Source organism: Panicum virgatum, chromosome 5K, assembly GCF_016808335.1.
Source record: "Panicum virgatum strain AP13 chromosome 5K, P.virgatum_v5, whole genome shotgun sequence".
NCBI lineage: Eukaryota > Viridiplantae > Streptophyta > Magnoliopsida > Poales > Poaceae > Panicum > Panicum virgatum.
The window spans coordinates 2269056-2291395 of NC_053140.1; the positions used below are offsets into that span (position 1 = coordinate 2269056).

The 22340-nt window shown below is 46.1% G+C and overlaps 1 protein-coding gene and 1 pseudogene across 1 annotated transcript; both read right to left on the reverse strand.

The window, feature by feature from the left end:
- Positions 1–962: 962 nt before the first annotated feature.
- LOC120709415 (homeobox protein Hox-D9-like) lies at positions 963–15153 on the reverse strand. Its single transcript, XM_039995047.1, has 6 exons — positions 15142–15153; positions 14617–14809; positions 13105–13643; positions 11000–11124; positions 3726–4291; positions 963–1183 (listed from the first exon to the last, which is right to left on the reverse strand). Exons 1-4 carry the CDS (start codon positions 15151–15153, stop codon positions 11044–11046), a joined length of 825 nt encoding a protein of 274 aa, XP_039850981.1. The 3' UTR covers positions 963–1183; positions 3726–4291; positions 11000–11043.
- Positions 15154–15295: 142 nt separating this feature from the next.
- LOC120705616 lies at positions 15296–19240 on the reverse strand (annotated as a pseudogene).
- Positions 19241–22340: the final 3100 nt, after the last annotated feature.

Consider the following 22340-nt stretch of genomic DNA (forward strand, 5'->3'; position numbering starts at 1 on the left):
AAACTAGGAGGCGGGTCAGCAGCGGTGTGCACGTGGGGGCCGGCGGCGGGCGCGCAAGCCGCGAGCACGAGGCGTCCCGGGGCACACAAGGAGCCTATCAAATGCCGCCGGGGTCCATTGGCATGACACGAGGGCGCTGCTGGAGCGGCGGGCTGCGAGGCATGCTGGTCGGAGACTCGGAGGCACGGAATCCCCGCAAGCCCGCAGCATGTTGGTATTACTGAAGATACAAAATGTGTATTACTGAACAAATTCAGATTACCAACTTTGGTGGTACTTTTGTTTTCTTTTGTGTATTTGACCTCAGTAGTAATGGACGATGCTTATTAAATACTGGGTGAAAGACACTGATTTACTAAATTACTGGGTGCGCGGTTCTTTGAGCATGCAAGACACATTTGATTGATTACTGAACGTAAATTAATGGAGTAGTGATGGGCTATGATTTTTGCTGAATTGTTGTGGTTGTTCAATGGTGTCGTGTTCTGCATTGCCAGATCTTTGGATACATGAGTATTTGGTGGTTCTAGGTGTATGGTTGCTGAATTACTGAATGAAAAGTTTTGTTCCAAACTATGAGATGCATTCAACGAATGGTGCGTTTGAATTCTACAGAGATATGCTGAACTTGAGATGGATCGGCAACACTGAACATATTGAACACAGGTGATTACTGGATAGCCAAAAAATTGGATACATGCTCTGATGACAAGATAGAATGATTGATTATTAGCAGATTACTGGTTAGCACCTCAGAGGAATAATGAACATAGAATGTCTGAGCATAGATACATAGGGAGCATGAATACAAAATGTGGTACCTTATCATTTCGATTCATGTAACTTTGGATTACTGACTGATCGAAAATACATAGCATAATTACTGGATGATGGAAAAATATTGAGCCCAAATTACTGGCATGTATGGAATCTTGAACCCATCCAATATACAAAAAAAAGTTCTGAATAACTAGATCTCCATATTACTGAATCCAAGCTCGTACATGGTGTGTTACTGTAAAGAATAGTTTACCAAGCAGCCTGCAAAACACAAAAATTTACAAAAAAAACACAGGAATAATCTTTCTGTTCGCTTGGAACCATCTCCCTTGTGAAGTTCAGTACTATCGCTGCCGCATGCATGAGGTGATGAGTCAAAAAAGGGTGCCATGTCCACATGAACCTGTTGTAACACCCGAGTGTTAAACTTGGGTTTTACTAGCTAACTAGTGATCCAATTCTCTCGGTTACAAGTCGAGTCACAAATCGACTCAAAACTCGATTTCAAATTCTGGATCCAGAGAAACCCGGATACTCCGGGTTTGAATCCGAAAATTCCGGATTTACCCGGATAGTCCGGACTTGAAATCCTATATCACGTGTTAGGGTCTTTCTACTGTTTCCAGACGGTAAAACATCAGTTTTTCTCTCTTCCTCACTCCTCCACGAGCTCTCCCTCTCTCCTTAGCCCTAAACTCCAATTCCTTCCCTCCAAATCCATTTCCAAAGCCAAAGAAGCTCAAATTGGCATGGGGGGTCATCTTCTCCAGGTATTCCACCTTGGGGTGGTTTCGTTTTCGAGTTTTCTTGCAAGGGAAGCTTACTCAAGGTACCCAAGCTAGGGCTAAATGGATTGATCGTTTTAGGATGTGTTAAGCGATTTCTTTTGGGTCAATCATCTTCTTTTGAATCACTCTACTAGGGTCTAGAAGGGTTTCGATTTTTGTAGGTTGGTTTTGCTAGAAATCAAGATTTCAATTTTAGGGGGCGAAAATGGTAGGAAACCCGGAGATTCCGGGTATAAGCCCGGATACTCCGGATTTGGAGCACTCCGGGGAAAGCTCCGGGTATAGGCCCAGAAACTACAGACTTGGGAGTCCGGATACTCCGGATATTAATCCGGATACTCCGGAAATTCCGGATTGCAGTCCGGATATTCTGGGTTTTGCAGAAGTGTGGGCGTCGGGTTATCTCGGGTAGTGGTTCGTGTATACGGTTTAGGCTTGTTTCAAAGTACAAATCATACTGCATGCATTCTCATGTCATATGTATACGTGTAGACGCCGCCGCCGAAGGAGCCGTGTACGAGGTGATCGCCGGGCCACAGGAGCAGCGGGGGCAAGTTCAGCAGGAGAATTGTGAGCACCCAGCCCGAGGTCCAGCTGAGCCCAGTGTCGAGCAACAGCCCGAAGGCAAGCCCCGGTGCACATCCTATTAATTTAAAATATGACACCTATATATATATCTATTACTTGTGCATTACGTATAGAAATTGGTTGAAACCCTAGTTGCTTGATCCCTAGGTTTCCTTGAGTTTATGCTAGTATGTTAGGACGATAGTAATGCTATGCTTAAGAGTTCTCGGTAGAAGTCGAGTGACTTCTTGTCACTCGCGAGATATAGGATGTTTAGAAGTCGAGTAATTTCCGGTTACTCACGAGATATGAGATTTATTTATATTTCGACACATGAGTTGTTGAATGGATTTAGAATGCATGGAAATTTGAGTTCGGACGAGAATTGATGATGATGTATAGGTATGGCAGCAGGACAGGGTTCCTGGGTGTCTTAGTCCCGTCTGAGTCGGTTAAGGACCGTACCGTTGTTGGCCCTGCTGATCATGTTTGAACTGTACTAACCGCATGCTGGGAGTAGGAGGTAGTCGAAACTGATAAGCCTAGTACTGCCTCGCTTCGAAATTACAGAACTTCATCACCACCCCTTAGGGCGAGTTGAGTAGTCGCGGAGAAACGGGATGCATATGTTTACTTTTGGTGGTCTCTCGTTGAGCTCGGCTGACTATATGTAGGTGGGGCGGTTCTGTAGTTCGAGGCGGAGAGGAGAAGGGTTGGTGCGTGTGGTCTGACGGGGCATACGCGTGCCGTGTTGGTTAGGTCCACCTTGCAAGGTTAAATTGGATCGATTCGCTGTCAGTCGCTCTCGGACATGAGCACCTTATCTTCGAGTCACATCGTAGTAAGGAAGTGAAACTGAAAGATATGATAAATGTTGATATTTCTTAATCAATTGTGTTTTCACTTGGTTGTCATATACATGCAAACCATAGATATTTAGCAAATCTATTGCTTTAATTTGGAGCTAAAATCTTGAAATCAAGGATCTACTTTTAGGTGCTTTTTCTGCAAAACAAACTACCAGCCAGAGAGCCTTGCATGTTTAGATATGTGGGCTAAGTATACCCATTAGGCGGGTAAGTCTTGCTAAGTATTAGTATACTCAGGGTTTTATTGGAAAAATGATTTCAGGACCCGTACACGTAGACTTCTGTCCGTGTTGCGCCAAGTTCTTTCGACTGGACGCAGATGGGTGGAACGTTGAGGACCCAGGCGCGTAGCTTTGGAGTGTATGGAATTGCACACTCGTGGGCTGAGTGTGTAATTCATTTCCGTTCTTATATATTGTAGTGACAGATTCCATGTTTATCAAACTTTGTATAAATGACAGACACACTTGTATATTATTTTGTATTTCGAACTCGGTTTGTAATTTAAATGTTTCATAGCATATGGTGTTTGTATTTTTAAGTATTGTGTGGTGCTCGTACCATCTGCGCTCGCTTTCATGTGAGACTACCGGTGATGTTTCGATCGAACTGTGGATTGAGAAAGGATCGCCAAATTAAGCCGTTAAGCTAATGCGCCCGATGTGTTCAAATGATGGCCATTACGCTTAATTAGAGTTTTAATTTGGCGGTTCCGTCACACCTGTCACCAATAAAACTCTGAAAAAGATGATTGAGAAAAATAGAGCAAGGCCGGTAGCATATTGAATTACTGGGTTATAGCTTGCTGAGAATAACTGAAATGCTACGTAGTATTACTGGGTTACAGAGAATTACTAAAAATACGCAAGTATTGCTGGGTATCGAGGGATTACTGATATTTATAAGTATTACTGGATTACTAGATGCATATAATACAAAATAACTAGATTACTAAATGATCCGGATGCACATAATAATGAGAACCAACAGGCAATGCATGCGACAAAAAGCAGCATCACACGAGCAAAAAAAATTAAGGAATCGAGGATGAGGGGTGTTCGCAGTGTGCCGGTGTCTATAATTTCACCTCAATTTCTCTCGTCGACATCCAATTTCAACCAATCTACCATCTGTGACCATGATTAACCACCATGATTAATCGAGAAAGGCAGGACGATGTATGAGTAAAAAAATGCTCACCAGAGAAACCAGAACCGCGCAGCAGGGTAGCTTCCGATTTGATCCACAGCGCAGGTCAGCCGCCCTGCCACTAGTCCGGGCGGCCACTGTAACGTCCCGCCTCCCCGAGGCAGGGCCCGCTTACATCTGGCTGCTTTCTAGGACATAGACTGTCCTCACAGACTAACACCAGTCTTTTCTGCACACTTTGTCCTCACTCATGCGCACCCGGGAAGAACTTCCCGGTCGGTCACCCATCCCCAAATTTCTCCGGGTCAAGCACGCTTAACCTCGGAGTTCTTTGGAGACCGGCTTTCGGAAAAGAAGTTGCAACTTGTTGGTATGAGTATCCTATTAATCCTATTAAGCCCTGGGCCGGGGTGTCACATGCTCACCCCCTTAAGAGACCGACGTCCTCGTCGGTCAATCCCAAGCCAGGAACGTCCTCTCTTGGCCACGTCCCGTACGTCCAGTGCCAGCAGCCCATGTGCCACGTCCGTGCGTCCAGTGCCAACGGGAAGTAGAGCCTTGTGATTGACCCACCATATTTTTGCAGGTCCTCTCAGCTGTTGTGCTGCAAAGGCGGCTTTGTCCATTTCAGCGCAATTGAGGATGCTGAACTTATCCTCAATTGTGCGAATCCAAGCATCTGCCTCCAGAGGATCATCGGCCTTGTGGAACAGAGGTGGCTGGGTGGCCAGAAAACCGACATAGTCAGTTTCTGCTGGTGCTAGCGGGGGAGCGTGTCGACCTCTGCCAACACTTGCTTGGGCTTGCACCAGTTGCCTTATCAACTCCGTCTGCTCGTTGCGGTCAGCGATAAGAGCTGCAACAGCTTGAGCCAAAGAGGGAGTTTGTTGGGGCAGTGCTTCGTGATTATCATTGTCATGATTATCACCCATCTGCAAAACAATCATTCCCATGGTTAGCCATTTCGCTATCAGGACTAATTCATGCAATTTAAAGAATGTGCACATATAATATGAACACACAGCATGAATCCTTCCCCTCGCGATATGGTTCACCAAGGGAAGATAAACTAACTTGCTTTGGTTGAAAGCGCATCAACCAACAAATTTCGTCTAGAGTAGCTCTACGTATGCAATACTAAACATCGCTCAACAAAAATTTCAGATTTGAAGACGGTCAAAGCGCAACTCATAGCTGAAATTTCACACACTGACAGAAAAGATCACCACGGGAGTAACATTTACATTAAGCAGCCACGCTGCTTAAGCTGGAACCAGGTTCACTACAATACCAAAGTCCTGCTGCAAACCAACTAACATTTGAGAAGGGTTCACAAACGACCCGAGAACACACCACTACTAAAAGAAGGGTCTTGCCCGACCCGGCTACACACCATACTAGCGAGGGGTTATCCTACATGACTCGAACTACTGAGCCACAAAAGAATTCTCAACCCAAGGTTAGCCTAAAGCACTATGTTGGTCATCCTACCCAACTATCCTACAGTTAGGCTACACTGCAAGGGGAGAATCAACACTATCCCGCTGCGTCCTCACAGAGTCCCAGGTCCCGACTCGACTCCAGACACTCCCTCGATCTCCTCAGGGTCCTCTTCTTCTTCTTCCTCTTCCTCTGGCTCCTCCTCGGCTGCCTCGGCCTGCATATCTGCTGCTGCCTGCACCTGAGCCTGAGCGTCCTCAATCCACTCCTGGGCCTGCTGAAGCTGCCCCTCCAGGTGCTGCACCATCTGAGTCCTGTTCTCCAACTCCTCCTGCAACTCCTGAATCCTGATCTTCCTTGCTCTGGACTTGGCCTTCAGGGTCTTGATCTTGTCCTGGGTACCAATCATGTGCTGCTCATGGAGGTGAGCCTCTCGAGCCTTGCTCCTGCATATCGCATTTTCCTCGCGAAGCTGCTCATACATGTTGCTCAAAGCTGAGGAGTAGCTGAACGAGAGTGCTGTCCTGACGCTGTAGTCGGGCATCATGATGTTCAGGTTGCGGTTAACCCGATCTGCATAGGCCTGAGTGGTCTCATCCCTCAGAGGAAACACACTGTAAGGAGTATCTATCACCTCTGCATTATGCTTCTCTGAGAACTCCTCAATAGCCCTCCTAGCTGCAATCTCCCAGGAGTCTGCCAGCTTCCTACCATAGACAGTGAGCTGCCACGAGTCCCCTTCCAACCGGGCGGGGCAAGCAGGAATCTTCACTATCATCTGACAGCGCTCGGTGCCCAGCAAACTAGACTCGTGTCCGGAGTACTGTGGGGGCTCAGTGTAGTCAAACGCCCTGAGCATCTGCCACAGCAGACGAGGAAAGTGGCCGGTGTGGAGGGCATTGTAGTGCGCCCAACCCTCAGCGTCCACGATCACGTGCGTGAAGCTAGCCATCTGTAAGAACACATAGCGCTAACGTAAGTCACAAATTTTTAAAAGAACAGATTTAAACTTGGTAACGCAACACAAATAAATTTTTAAGAACACATAGTAAAAACATGGTGATCCAAATAAATTTTTGTGAAGCGCAACCGAAGTAACAAGACAAACAACAACTCAGAAATGCAAGATGCAAGATGCATGCCACGTTCTAGCGTTTCTCACCCAAACAAGTACCAAAAATATGGTATACGAGAACAATCGGTGGCACAATTACGTACTCTTTCTATATATAGACTAGTCGTTCCTACGATCAAGGATTTTATAACGCGCTTACGTGGTTAGTTTCCTGCAGAAAAACACAGACTCTCGCCAAATTTCACTTAGACCCGTTTGCCCGGAGAAATTCTGTAACGTCCCGCCTCCCCGAGACCGGGCCCGCTTACATCTGGCTGCTTTCTAGGACATAGACTGTCCTCACAGACCAACACCAGTCTTTTCTGCACACTTTGTCCTCACTCGTGCACACCCGGGAAGAACTTCCCGGTCGGTCACCCATCCCCAAATTTCTCCGGGCCAAGCACGCTTAACCTCGGAGTTCTTTGGAGATCGGCTTCCGGAAAAGAAGCTGCAACTTGTTGGTATGAGTATCCTATTAATCCTATTAAGCCCTGGGCCGGTTGGTCTGTGAGGACAGTCTATGTCCTAGAAAAGCAGCCAGATGTAAGCGGGCCCGACCTCGGGGAGGCGGGACGTTACAGAATGGTATCAGAGCCGACTCTCGCGGTTTCACAGGCACGTACGAGCGTAAGTGCGGAGACATGAGCACGGGCGCGTGGGGGCGCAGATGCCACCGGCATGTGCATGGGCGCGTGGCGGGTCAGTGCGCGGGCATCTGGGATGCGCCGTTGGCACTGGACGCACGGACGTGGCACATGGACCGTTGGCACTGGACGCACGGACGTGGCACATGGGCTGCTGGCACTGGACGTACGAGACGTGGCCAAGAGAGGACATTCCTGGCTTGGGATTGACTGATGAGGACGTCGGTCTCTTAAGGGGGTGATCATGTGACACCCCGGCACAGGGCTTAATAGGATTAATAGGATACTCATACCAACAAGTTGCAACTTCTTTTCCGGAAGCCGGTCTCCAAAGGACTCCGAGATTAAGCGTGCTTGGCCCGGAGAAATTTGGGGATGGGTGACCGACCGGGAAGTTCTTCCCGGGTGCGCACGAGTGAGGACAAAGTGTGCAGAAAAGACTGGTGTTGGTCTGTGAGGACAGTCTATGTCCTAGAAAAGCAGCCAGATGTAAGCGGGCCCGATCTCGGGGAGGCGGGACGTTACAGAATGGTATCAGAGCCGACTCTCGCGGTTTCACGGGCACATACGGGCGTAAGTGCGGAGACATGAGCACGGGCGCGTGGCGGGTCAGTGCGCGGGCATCTGGGATGCGCCGTTGGCACTGGACGCACGGACGTGGCACAGGGACCGTTGGCACTGGACGCACGGACGTGGCACATGGGCTGCTGGCACTGGACGTACGGGACGTGGCCAAGAGAGGACGTTCCTGGCTTGGGATTGACCGACGAGGACGTCGGTCTCTTAAGGGGGTGATCATGTGACACCCCGGCCCAGGGCTTAATAGGATTAATAGGATACTCATACCAACAAGTTGCAACTTCTTTTTCGGAAGCCGGTCTCCAAAGGACTCCGAGGTTAAGCGTGCTTGGCCCGGAGAAATTTGGGGATGGGTGACCGACCGGGAAGTTCTTCCCGGGTGCGCACGAGTGAGGACAAAGTGTGCAGAAAAGACTGGTGTTGGTCTGTGAGGACAGTCTATGTCCTAGAAAAGCAGCCAGATGTAAGCGGGCCCGACCTCTGGGAGGCGGCACGTTACAGAATGGTATCAGAGCCAGGTTTCGATCCTGGGACCTGTGGGTGTCAAAAATCGCGAGCTACTGTAGCATGCTACTGTAGCGTCGGGATTTAGTCCATACTGGAAGCAGAAGTGAACCCAGACCAATTTAAATACCAGGCTCAGGGAAGCTAAATAACTCCGGTTGCAACCTTTTGCGCGAAGCGAGGACGAAAGCGCAAGAGAGTTATTTAGCAGGTGTGGTTTACTCAACGTGCAGAGTAGATCTTAGCCGTTATCCCGGGGCAGATGACTTCGAGGAGCGCTAGATCACCCATCCCCAAATTTCTCCGGGCCAAGCACGCTTAACCTCGGAGTTCTTTGGAGATCGGCTTCCGGAAAAGAAGTTGCAACTTGTTGGTATGAGTATCCTATTAATCCTATTAAGCCCTGGGCCGGGGTGTCACATGCTCACCCCCTTAAGAGACCGACGTCCTCGTCGGTCAATCCCAAGCCAGGAACGTCCTCTCTTGGCCACGTCCCGTACGTCTAGTGCCAGCAGTCCATGTGCCACGTCCGTGCGTCCAGTGCCAACGGTCCCTGTGCCACTTCTAAATAACTCTCTTGCGCTTTCGTCCTCGCTTCGCGCAAAAGGTTGCAACCGGAGTTATTTAGCTTCCCTGAGCCTGGTATTTAAATTGGTCTGGGTTCACTTCTGCTTCCAGTATGGACTAAATCCCGACGCTACAGTGGTACCTAGGAAAAACATGCATACTATGGTTCCATTCAACTCCTAGAACATAAATGCACAATACTTAATTAAACATTGAATAAGTTAAATTATGGTTATGCTCCGGGGCTTGCCTTGCAGCGTATGTGAAACCGCGAGAGTTATCCACTAAGTATCTATTTTATTCCAGCACTTCCAGCTTTTACTTTTTGTTAAATCTTATTTCGGTAACGACGCACCTACGCTGAGGTAAGCAAGGTCAAATCGGATCGATTCGCCGTCTCTCTCGGTTCAGAGAACCTTGGTCACTGCGTCACATCGTAGTAAGAAAGTGAATTGAAAACGGAATGGAAAAAGGTTGGTTTGTGAGTTCTGAAAGATAATCTGTTCCACCATGCGTGCTCTAGATGATTAGGCGAACTTAGTTAATACTTGATTTACTAATCGGAGCTAAAATATTGAAAGTAAGGATTCAATCCTAGCAGCAATTCAGCAAAAGAACTCCAGAGCCAAAAAGCCTTGCATGTCTAGGTAATGGGCTAAGTATACCCAAGGTCGGGTAAGCATTGCTGAGTATTAGTATACTCAGGGTTGTTGTTGTACCCTTTTAAGCAGGTTGTGTCCCCGCTGACTTCGAGGAGATCTGCGCGTCCTGGATTGGACAGCCGCTTCCTCCGGGTTGGACCGTCGAGTGGGCCCCGTCTTCCCCGTGAAGATTGGGCAGGTTGGCATCACATCGGTGGGCAGGATGTGTAGCTCACCTTGTATCGTCGTCGTGGTTATCGTATTGTATTTCGAACTCAGTTTTAAACTTCCGCTGTGCGTTTGAACTCTGTCGTTTGTATTCGAATCTTTTATGTAAAACCTGTGTTGTAAATTAATTTGAAGACTTCTGTGTGCTGGTATCACCTGTGCTCGTCTTCGTACGGGTCTAAGTGCAATTGTGATCCTGGAGTACAGTAGTTTAATCGGGATTTTACCCGACAGCCTGTCAGGTTACATCGTTTTAAGTGCACAATAACTTGATTAAGTATTAAGATGATGGTTAGTGCCGGGGTCTATTTTAAGATGATGGAAGTGGCCCGGGATAACGGCTAAGATCTACTCTGCACGTTGAGTAAACCACACCTGCTAAATAACTCTCTTGCGCTTTCGTCCTCGCTTCGCGCAAAAGGTTGCAACCAGAGTTATTTAGCTTCCCGGGGCCTGGTATTTAAGCTGGTCTGGGTTCATTTCTATTCTCAGTACGGGACTAAACTGCCGTCGTGCTACAGTAGCATGTCGCTACAGTAACCCGGCCCAACTGGCATTCGGCCCATTATCCCAGGGTAGGTCGTTACAGTGGTATCAAAGCCGACTCTCGCGGTTTCACGCCACATACGGGCAGAAGTGCGCGGGCATGAGCACGGGCGCGTGGTCGCAGATGCCAATGCATGTGGACGGGCGCGTGCGAGGCACGGACGTTGCACAGGGACCGTTGGCACTGGACGCACGAACGTGGCACATGGAACCATTAGCACTAGACGTATGGGACGTGGCCAAGAGAGGAGATCCTGGTGGTATTTAGGTTGGTCTGGTACTCGACGGGGACGTCGAGTCCTAATGGGGGATGATTGTAACAGAACGGGCCAAATGCCAGTTGGGCTGGGTTACTGTAGCGACATGCTACTGTAGCACGGCGGCAGTTTAGTCCCGTACTGAGAATAGAAATGAACCCAGGCCAGCTTAAATACCAGGCCCCGGGAAGCTAAATAACTCCGGTTGCAACCTTTTGCGCGAAGCGAGGACGAAAGCGCAAGAGAGTTATTTAGCAGGTGTGATTTACTCAACGTGCAGAGTAGATCTTAGCCGTTATCCCAGGGTAGGTCGTTACAGCCACGCTCCCCTCTCCCGGTCCGCTCAGCCTGGCCACACGAGCGCCGCTCAAGGCTGCTCGGCCGCGCGAGGAGGCTGCGCTCCCTTCCACTCAGGCCAGCCACGTGGGGTGTCGGCCTGCATGGAATCCTGAACCCATCAAATATACAAATAATTTCTGAATAACTGGATCTCTGGATTACTGAATCCGTCTAATGGAAAAAAATTGTAGGTGAAAAGTCCCAAGTCACCACAAAAATATAAGGAAAAAAATACTGGATATACATAAAAAATATTGAATAACACGATCTCTCTATTACTGAATCCAGAATCCAAGCATGTACATGGTGTTACTGGAAAAATTTTTTTACCAAGCACCCTCCAAAACACAAAAAGTTAGAAAAAAACACTTGAATCGTCTTTCTGTTCGCTTGGAATCCTCTCCCTTGTGAAGTTCAGTACTATCACTGTCCTATGCGTGAGATGATGAGTCAGAAAAGGGTGCCATGCCCACGTGAACCTGCCATCGGTAAAACTCTAAATAAGATCAGTTCTGAATAATTGGATCTCCGGATTATTGAATTCATCCACTATTTATTACTAAATATTTATTACTATCTTTAGTTACTGAATCCAGATACCGAATATTTATTATATAAAAGAAAAAAACTTAAGAATTGGATCTCCCTATTACTGAATCCAAGCATGTACATTGTGTGTTGCTGGAAAACTAATTCACCAAAAATGTAAGAAAGTACTAGGAAAAAAGTGCATCATACTGTAAATAGCTAATTCCCTGGATTACTAAATCCAATGATATACATATAGTGGGGTGGTGACAATGCATATGTACACATATTAGTTATGATTAACTATCTCATGTATCCTCCAAAACACAAAAAGTCTACAGAGACACATGAAGCATCTTCTCTCTCTTCACTTGGAACCATCTCCCTTGCGAAGTTCAGTACTGTCACTACCACATGCATGAGGTGATGAGTCAAAAAGGGGTTTCATGCCCGCATGAACATGCCACTGATAAAACTCTGAAAAAGATCATTGAGAAAATAGAGCAAGGCAGGCAGGATATTGAATTACTGGGTTACTACTTGCTGAGAATAACTGAAATGCTACGTAGTATTATTGGGTTACAAAGAATTACTGAAAATACGCAAGTATTGCGGGGGTATTGAGACATTATTGATATTTGTAAGTATTAATGGATTACTGGATGCACATAATACTGAATAACTAGATTACTAAATAATCTGGATGCACATAATACTGACAGCAAAATGGCAAATGGATGCTACTAAAAAAATTCGGAATCATAATAAAAATCGGTATTTTTGCGTAGTGATTACTAAACATGTGAATAATCAAATTAATGAAATATTTGGATTAATTCTGAATCCAAATCTACTCGGCTCAGATCGTCCATGCTCAGTAATAAAAAAAATACTGAACTAACTACTAAACCTAACAAATTACTGATACCAAATTCTAACAAAACTACTGGCCTAACTACTCAATTTAGAACATCAACATTCAGTAAATTGTTTTGTTCTTAGCCTAGGAGATCAGTATCATAGATCTAGATGGTTCAGTAATTAGCCTATTCAAACTATGTTGAGTTACCGAATATAAAATTGCTCAGTTAAAAAATTACTGAACTACTAAAACTAAAAATGGGAACAAAATTGAGCTGCTACTATATAAAAACCACTGAACTAACTACCAGCTCATCATCAACATTCAGTAATTTGGCTTAAAATTAGTAACATGAATCAAAGCTGCTTGGTGGTGCGCAGCCACACGGAGACAAAATATTTTTGTGCGGGTCTCCTATTCCTATGAAATAAATCCTCTTCCCTCCCGCCCTTTCAGCTCCGCCATGGAAATAATCAATGGAGCGAGCAAATGGAAATTGTCCCTCCCCTTCCCTATCATCCGTCGCCATTGCTATTCTATCCTTGTTCAATTTGATTCTTGTAACGATTTCTACCACGAGCTCACACTTGACCAGTAAAATGGACACATCATACACGTGCTCTAGCTAGCCGATTGCTATTACTTGTCAGACATTTCAGAAAAAGAGAATTAATGAAGCAGTGAAATGAATGTACATACCAGCGGGTATGGGATTGCGACGAGGTTGACAGAGACGAGGCAGCCGTACTGCAGGGCAGCAGGGTGTATGTCGCGAACCCCAGCACGGCAGCAGGGTATGTAGAGCAGGGCGAGGTCGCTGCGGGCACCCCGCGGCCTCGCCCTGCCGCACTCCATCGCTGGCCCCACCCTCGGCTGCTCGAGGATGCCGACGGGCCACCTTAGTGGCTTCTGCACCTGCTGCTGGCCGCCGCCGCAGCCTCCGCGCTCCATGAGCCACATCCACGCCACGCTGCTCTCCGCCGTCGCCTCCGCGCCCATGGATCCCCGGTGCTTCCGCTGCTCGAGGTCGCCGCGCTTCCTCCTGCTCGGGGCGCCCGAGCTCGCTTCCGCCCGGTCGCCGCACTCACGCCCTTGGGAAGCACCCACCCGAGCCGATCCAGCCGAGCTCTCGCTGCTGGGGTCGCCGCGCTCCCGGCCGCTGGGAGGGTTCCTGCGGATCCCACCGTTGCCGCTTGAGGGCGCAAGAGTGGGTGCGCGTGAGGGAGCACCGCCGGCCCCTGGGATTATGGGTGGGCGTTCGGGTTACCCGAAAAATTCGGGTAGTATTTTTCGAGTTTTTAAAAGTTCGGGTTTAGAAAATTAAAACCCGAAAATTACCCTAAAAAAGCAAAACCCGACGATTCGGGTACCCGCAATTTCGGGTTCGGGTTCGGGTAATCCCGAATTACCCGAGATTACAGAAAATGTCACCGGCGTCCAGTTTCTAGAATGAGGTTTTGGAGGAAAAAAAATCACCAAATACAATAAGAAGGAATACAAAATCAATCACCAAGACATCATCATTGTTCCTTTTCCGTCTAGCCAGACAAAGATTTAAATTCCATTCATATAAAAATATCCCAAATCAATCACCGTCGACGTGTGGTAGCGGATTAGCAAAGGCAAGAGGCTGATGCAGATCTTCATGAGGTGCAAGCTGCTAGCCTGATACAACTTGACACTGCTATCCTGAGAAGCTCCCTTGCCCCCGCACGCTTGCACCTGATTGCAGCGCTGCTGGGCACCGGATGCCGATGGTGATGCGACGGGGAAGATGAGGCGCTGCCGGCCTGCAGGCTGCAGCTCGACGAGAAGGGCGGGGGTAAGAACAGCGACGCCTTCGGCCGTCGCACACTCGCGCTGCCGGTGGCCGGTGGGTGCAGGCTTTGGGGTCGAGATGCGCCGTCACGGGAGGGAGTTGCGGCTGGAGGGCTGCATGCCTGGTGGTCTTGTGCTGCAAGGGGGCTAGGGTTAGAGTACACTAGTGGGCTGGGCTTGAAAATACTTGGGCTGCTGGCCTGTCTGGAAGTTCGGGTTTTATTTTAGAGTTCGGGTACCGGGGTTCTAAATCCGATTTACCAGTAATAATTTCGGGTACCGGAGTTTGCTACCCGAAATAGTGTTCGGGTTTTTCGGGCTCGGGTTTTTCGGGTTCGGGTTCGGGTTTTTCGGGTTCGGAGTTCGGGTTTCGGGTAATATGCCCAGCCTTACCTGGGATCCCGCCGTCGCCGCCGCCAGCGAATCCTGGTAGGTGGTTGGGTGTACAGTGGACTGGAGGGGTACAACTGGGGAGGGGTGGTGGTTTGGGGCAGCCAGGTCGGGGTAACGTGGCTGCGCAGGGGTGGACCGTGGGCCTGATGGGCCTCGCAGGTGGTCGGGTCGGGTCCGGAGGAGGGTGGGTTTGCTTGTTGGTTTGGATGCTAGATGGGTGTAGATGCTATTCTACACCTAAAGTGCAGATTATATATATATATATATGTGTGAATTGGCGACGGCGAGTCGGCGACCTATCTAGGTCAACTCGCCAATGATTTCTAAAGAGCAAACTTCCTTAAAGAAACAATTTTCCGTTGATATATTCTGTATATTTCGCATTTTTTATTTTCAAATTGCAACTACTACTACAAGACATCACAGCACATATCCTCTCTTTTTTTAATTTGAATATAAAATAAGCACTGATTAGGAGCGACAGTGCCTTCAGGACAGGTAACCTGTAGCAACCTTTGGGCCTACCAAGCGGCCCATACCCGTGTCATTGGGCTGTCATGCGCCAATTTCCTTGCAGAGCATGTATCAAAACTTCAAATCAACCATGCTTAAAATTCAACAATTTCATTCTGTCAATCGCCTTGATAACACTGATGAAACAACTATGATTCAATTACTCGTGCGATAAAAGAATTTTCTGCATTAAGACCTTCTGTGATAACATTAATTAAGCTCACAGTCACAGACAGGTTACATTTTGTTCCCTTGCCAGAAAAGACAAAAAATAGAAAAGCTAAGGCAGACGATACATCAGGAATACCAGCAGTATAATGCAGGGTCCATTTCTAAGGAATCCTTCAAGCTTCACTCTAAAATTCTCCTCTATGTCAGTTTATTCAGAAATATCACTAAACAGCAGCCTTGGCAAAAATAAAAGAAAAAAAATACCGTGTAAAACATATATTATATCACACACCTGAAACAGGAAACAATGAAAGAATGACAACTGGGCCTTCATCTACGCTGAAACAAGGCCAAGGTATCCAACAGGGTTAAGAAGCATGATATCATGTATGCACCCGCCACAATGTAAGGTTCCTTTATGTCCCACAGTCTGAGGTAGTAATGCGAGGGGCGAATTTGCAGTGGATGTATGTTTGTTCCACCGAAAGAATTTGTAGCCATACGAAAAGGAACCTGAGGCAGAAGAAAAATTACAGACCTCACAGTTATGTTCTAAATTGAGAAAGTCATGACAACACAGAAGTGCTAACAAATGGAATGTACGCTATTTGAATTCTGACAGCACCACACTTGATTCTAAGTTGACCAAAAACATAACTTGCACATTGCACAATGTTATTCTCCATATAAGATCCGGTGATGCAAACTAATAGGAATTCATAATATAAAGAGGGGGTACATGAAAGAAATAGTAACTTTAACTTTCGGTAGCAAAAAGAAGCAACACAAATATGCAAAAAACAAAAGTCAGTTTCATTACGCTTGTTTTGAGTTATATGTTGCTCATTGATTGTAGCAATCTATATCAAAAAGGCTTTCTTATGACATCCTTGTTCAACATCTTTAATTCCATTATCACACAACGAACATCTGTTCTGGGCTAGGGTTCACAAAGATTGGAGGATGAAATGAAGTATTTGCTCCAGAGAAGCGATCAACAAATAGCCAGATGCAGCATAACATGAAGCATGAACATATTTTAGTATTCAAACTATTGAAGAAAATGAAGGAACAGAATCACACACCTGCAATATTGCAAACAGTAGCTCAATAAAGAAGAGACTGCATGCAATTAACATTGGAAGAAACATTCCACTGCATGCTGCAATTGCGGCAACTGCTCCTCCGAGTGCAAAAGAACCAACCCGGCTCATAACTATTGAGGCTCTATATCTGTTGTGAAAAAGAAAGCCAGTGCATGCACCTGACATTGATGCTCCAAAAACACTGAGCTCTGCAGAAATTATGCAAAGCTAATCATGTTAAAGAGTTAATAAATGACATCAAATATTGATCTACTGATTTTTAATTATTTCACTACAATTTTAAGATCAGTTAAACAAACTCGCAAGATAGTTCTCATATACAAGATCGCTTTGTGCAAGGAAAATCTTTATATCATGCCAGTTTCTCAAAGAGAACTACTATTACACTTTCATTTTTTTCTGCTCCAAAGTAATATTAGGCATGAGAATGATAAGGCACAGGCTGACGGAATATAAAACATCTTACCAGAGCAGATCGGGAGAGCGGCAACAGACAGTCCTATGAGTGCTAAAGCAGCAATACCACCAGCCAAGCCATCAAGACCATCAACCAATGTTACTGCTGTTCCCATGGAAAGAGAACATGTAGCAGCCAGAACCAAATAAACTTTTCCAATGAAAGCAAGGCCAAGAGGTGGAGGCAGAGGAACCAAAAATTTCCTTCACCATAATAAATTGGAACCAGTTAAGCTGTAGATGGAGCAAGGAATATACAAGTTACAGGTATGCTTACATGCTATATGGTGTCAAAATATCTGCAGAACCCAACCAGATAGAGAAGTAAATCCCAGCTACAATCTGCAACACACGCAAAGATAGTTTGAGTGTCAAATTCAGCGTAACATGAAAGGGCGTCATATTTGCAGACCCACGCTTTGGAAAAGAACTGCTTACCTGAACCAAGAACCTTATCCATTGTGGTATTTTATGATTGCGATCTGTGGCAAGACTTGAAATATCATCAAGCAACCCAAGCATTGCAAATATGAGGGTAATCATGGCTGCTCCATTAACTCCATTTGAGTTGGAACCAACCTCTCTTCTTGCAACAAAGATACCAATTGGAACAAAGAACAATCCTCCCATTGCTGGGGTTGGCTTTCTACTTGAGGGAGAAACAGACTTCCCTCTCCTCCGGATATGTTGGATCTTCAAGCTATCAGCGACTGGTGCAAACAGAAATCCAGCAATTGCTGATAAAACTGCTGATATTAAAAAAGGGCGTGTCAAGTAAAAAGAGTCCAGCGGTAGTCTAACAATCTTCCAAGAACACCAGTCGACAAAGAAAAGTAACATCGCTAAGAAAGCAACCAGTCCAACATTATTCATCAGCCCTTGTTGAGTTCTGGGAATTAATGTAAAGAACTTTAGTCAGAACCTAGTTGATGCAGCTGTAAAAAAAATCTTATCTATCCATATTTGTAGTATGAAGTTCTTTCTGTTCCATTTACCAGGACAAACAGGAACTACATAATTTTCCCTGAGACTAGGAAATGCCCTTATTGTACTAGTGCACCATATTCATAGTAGCATATGCCCTTATTGTACTAGTGCACCATATTCATAAATAAAGTACTAGTACATAGTAGTTAGTACATACCACATCCTAGGACCTAGGAATAGTTCAATAAATGCTATGCACCCATCCCAGGAAAAAAAAACGTATAAATACTATGCACACATCCCAGGTTTTTTTAAAAAAATATGTAGCCTTATTCCTATATGTTACACTACTTTGTCCATACAAGCACTTGAGTTCTGCTTCCAAGCAAATAATTCTACTTTACTCACCTGCTCTTCTTATGCCCTTTGTCAATGGTGGCGAACCTATGGGCAACAACAGTCAAGGCACCCTCAGCACGGCTCTTGGCGGTCACCGGTAACTCAACATCCCCGAATGCGGTCAACACAATGTCCTCATCACTCCATTCACTCTCACTTGAATATGGAGCAATGCCAAAACCCTCCTCTCCATCATCATGCACCAATGAGAAGTCCCCAGGGTCCTACACCAAATCAGTACAAATGGTTAAACAACCTACTTCACAGTGAACAATTGTCATCTGAAGGGTAGAAGTATTACAGTACATCATCGAATGCTGTGGTAATTTGAACCGGATTACGCCTCCGTGGAGTTCTTGAGGTTATGCTTCTGAATTGGGACACCTGTAGAAGCGACTAGGATCAGTTACATAGTTTCAAACACTCCCCCCCTTAGGGAGAAACAGAAATAATCACTTGAGGTTTGAAGTACAAGCCAAATCCTAGCGCTCCCAAGCCAAGTAATGTTCATGCTGTCATGCAGGTACATAAATTGAAAGGGTCTCACCATAAGGTCTACAGAACATTTGTTGCAACAGCAAGAACCTGACCATTCCGAGCGGATTTCTCAATCAAACGGCATCAAATCGAACTACGCAAACAACCTAGCGGAAACGTGAAGCGTGCGAAGAATCTGAGAGATCGTTCAGACTTACGCGCTCACGGACGCACTACGCCTCTCCGTGGAGATCAGGGAGGCGGAAATCACGAGGAAGTTCACTAGCAAGAGGAGAAAAAGGTGGCGAGAGATCTGGAACTTCACCTGGATTGCCGAGGGAAGGCCGGAGTAGAAAGAGGGAAGAGGCAGCCGCGGCGGCGCGCGGAGAGGCCGTCGCAAGCGGAGGCGGGGGCGGTGCGGGGGCGGGCGCGCGGGAGAAGCCATGGTTGTCCGCTCGACGGAGATCAGGAGGTATTTTTAGACGGAGACGGCGACGGCGACGGCGATGGCGATGATCGGGTGGCCTCGAGGTGGCGGAGCCTCGTGGACTCGGTGCATATAGGCCGGTGACCCAGACGGCCCCGGTGTTCCGGCGGCTGCACGCGGCGCACGCCTTCGGTTGTGGTTTCGAAATGACTAATTCGTCCATTTTAGAGGGGTTTATGCAAAAAGTCGGATCGCGATTCACGTATTGGTGCTGGTTAGGCTGAATCGTTTGGTCCTCCAGATTTCATCTTCAACTTCACCCAACCCAAGTGGCATTGCTCGTTGAGCCTTCAGAAACACTGCAGATAATTCTTTTCATCCTTCACTTGAGTCACGGCATTGGTTTTGCTATTCTGATCAGAATTGGGCATGCACAATCAACTGCCAGGTCCTAAAACATCGATTCAAGGTTTTTTTGTTCTGCCTCAAAAATTCAAAATGCAGTGCTTAGAGTTGTCAAACGTTGGATTCCTCAGGACTGCAAGCAAATCCATAACTCCAACAGATGTCCAGCTCGCAGCAACCTCAGTATGGGATTGCTTCCAGACTGCTGGAGCAAACTCTTTATGTTATCGGCTGGTGCACGGTGTTAGGATACCAAGCATTTTTTTTGTCCCAGATGCCGCAGGAACTGTACAGATTGAACCAATTAAGTATCAGAACTGAATGTTTGGTTAGCGTGACGATACAAAACACGGTGCATTCATGTATGAAGAAAACATGCTTTCTTTACCATTGGATACATTTTTGTACTGGAAAAAAAAAGCAAGCTGTTGATGTTGGAGGTTTCAGCCGATGGTCAGGTCTTCAATTGTCAGTAGTATCATCTCTCGTCTCTGGTGATAAATATTTTGACAGCGCAATGCCTTGTTGTCTTTTTTTCCTAAAAGTGAGAAAAACAAGGACGTACGACAGAGAAATAAATTGAGCTGCCATTGCATTCTACTGCTAGAATATTCTGTTTCCATTTTTATATGATGGCATCGAGCCGAAAACCAGGAAAAGCTGTCTGGAACTTAGCATCTGCAGTCTCCAAGTCACTTCTTCGATTTTACCAAAATCGGAACCCACCAAAAAAAAATCTGAACCCACCAAAGCTTGGGCACAGTCTCGCAGAACTTGGCAAACCTGAAACTAACAAGAGTAATAAACAAGAAAATGAATCAATACATTCAGGCGAATAAAAATGAACAAATCTCCCAACTTTTATTAGATGTATGTGGTAGGCCCAAACGTGTCAAAATTAGATAACCATGCCAGGTGTGGCTTCTTGTTTGCCCTCAGTTCATGCCATGATCTGCCAAAAAAGGGTTTATGGTTTCTCGCACAAACGCAATGGAGGAATGGTTTTGTAGTGCTCCTGTAGGGTTTAAATTGCGGATTCAATGACAGAGCACCAGGATAGACCAATGTGTAGGTCTTTGCACGGGAGCCGATTCCTCCAGGAGCGCGCGTCGTCGCGAGCTACCCGCAAGACAGCTCCCAAAGATCATCGAGCTGTGGTCTAAACACGGCATTGTTTCGGCGCTTCCACAATTTCCAGCAGCACAGCAGGAGGAAGGAGTCGAAGTGGGCGGCAGGGATATGCTGTGGTGGTACTCCAGCTAACAGAGCTTTGAAGTAGTCATAAGCGGAGGCAGGTCGATGTGCAGAGCTGCCCAGAAGGTATCTCACATGCTGCATCTTCTAGCACTCGGCGGCTCTCCAGGTGTTCCCGGCTTTGAATCCTCTCCCGGACCAAGAGCCAGGCAAAGAACTGAACCCGCGGTGGCGCACGATTGCGCCAAACAAACGCTGCCACCGAGTTCGCCGTAATGGAGGAATGGGTAGAATTGGTAGAGTTACTGGATGGTGTTATTCTCGCACAAGAAGATAAGAGTGTATTGGCTTCTAGAGAGAGATGGGAACTTCACAACCGCTTCTCTGTACAGGGAGTTGATGTTTCCTGAGGTGAGGAACAAGTGGATGGAGATTTGGAATGCCAAACTTCCTTTAAAGATATTTTTTTTTTCCTTTGGCAGGTCTACAATGATAAAATTCAGTCAGCTGAACAGCTGAAGAAACGTAACTGGCGTGGTGATATCGAGTGCAAACTGTGTGGGCTGAGGGAGACTATAGATCACATTATCTTTGGTTGTGCACTTGCACGTTTTGTCTGGTGTGTTTGTAGAGATTGGCAGGGGTGGCAATATGCCCTTCTAGCGTTATGACTGGCAGGAGAATTTTTTAGAGGGGGAGCAGAGGAAGGATTCCAGCTTTCTTTTGTTTCTTTTCGGTTGTGTAGCGTGGAGCCAAAAGCTCAGTAGAAATGACTTTGCCTTTAATAATAGGGATAAGTCTATTTTACAACCTCGAACTAGTCAAGAAGTCCGTTTTTCAACCTCCAACTAAAAAACCGGGTAACATAGGTCCTCGAACTGGCAAAACCGTCCGAATCACCTAACTAAACTAAATAAAAAATTATGAATTATCATATTTTTAATGCATTTTTATCATAGGTTTAGCTGACCTAAAAATTCAAAGAATTTTGAATTCTACCTATTTTTAAAATTTTATAATTCAAATTCCTTTATGTCTATTGTAGCACATCTAGCCAAAATAGATTCCTTGTCTTTTGATCTACCTCCCAAAAAAATATCATGATTTTTAGACAATATTAACTATGCTTTCTTTATTATTTAATTGAGAGAGGTGTGAAATTCCAGAAATTCGGAAATTTTACTGTAGCAAAACCGCCTTTGGCTGAGCCAGGGTTGTTTTTCAAACGGTTTCGTTAGTTGGAGGTGTAGGATGTCCGGTTTCGTAGTTTAAGGGCCATCGGACTAGCGTGATAGTTCAGGGTTGAAAAACAGACTTTTCCCTTAATAATATTCTAGTTTCTTCACATGATTTAGGTGTGTTCCATGTTATGTCCTTTATGCAGAGGTGGGCCATCTTGGCGAAGGAGGATGGAAGGCCTTGGATGATGTTTTTCTCTTTTCTCTGGGGCTGCTGTCGCACTTCAGCCGTGGTTTCTCTGAACCTGTGTCATCTATAAAACTGGTAACCCCAGTTGAGACGTCTGCTTTCAATAAAAAGCTGGGCCTTGGCCTTTTTTTCCCTCTAAAAGAAGGGTTCATGGTTTTCCCTAATTTAATCTTTTTCGTCAATAAAGAATATGACTACCATGGTCTTGATCAATAGCCAGT

Excerpts from the sequence above, each read along its gene's own strand:
- LOC120709415 (XM_039995047.1), bottom strand. Across the intron at positions 13,644-14,616 it reads CGGCGACGGCGGGATCCCAG|GGGCCGGCGGTGCTCCCTCA; the intron begins GTAAGGCTGGGC and ends CCATAATCCCAG. Across the intron at positions 11,125-13,104 it reads TCGCAATCCCATACCCGCTG|GATTCCATGCAGGCCGACAC; the intron begins GTATGTACATTC and ends TGATGGGTTCAG.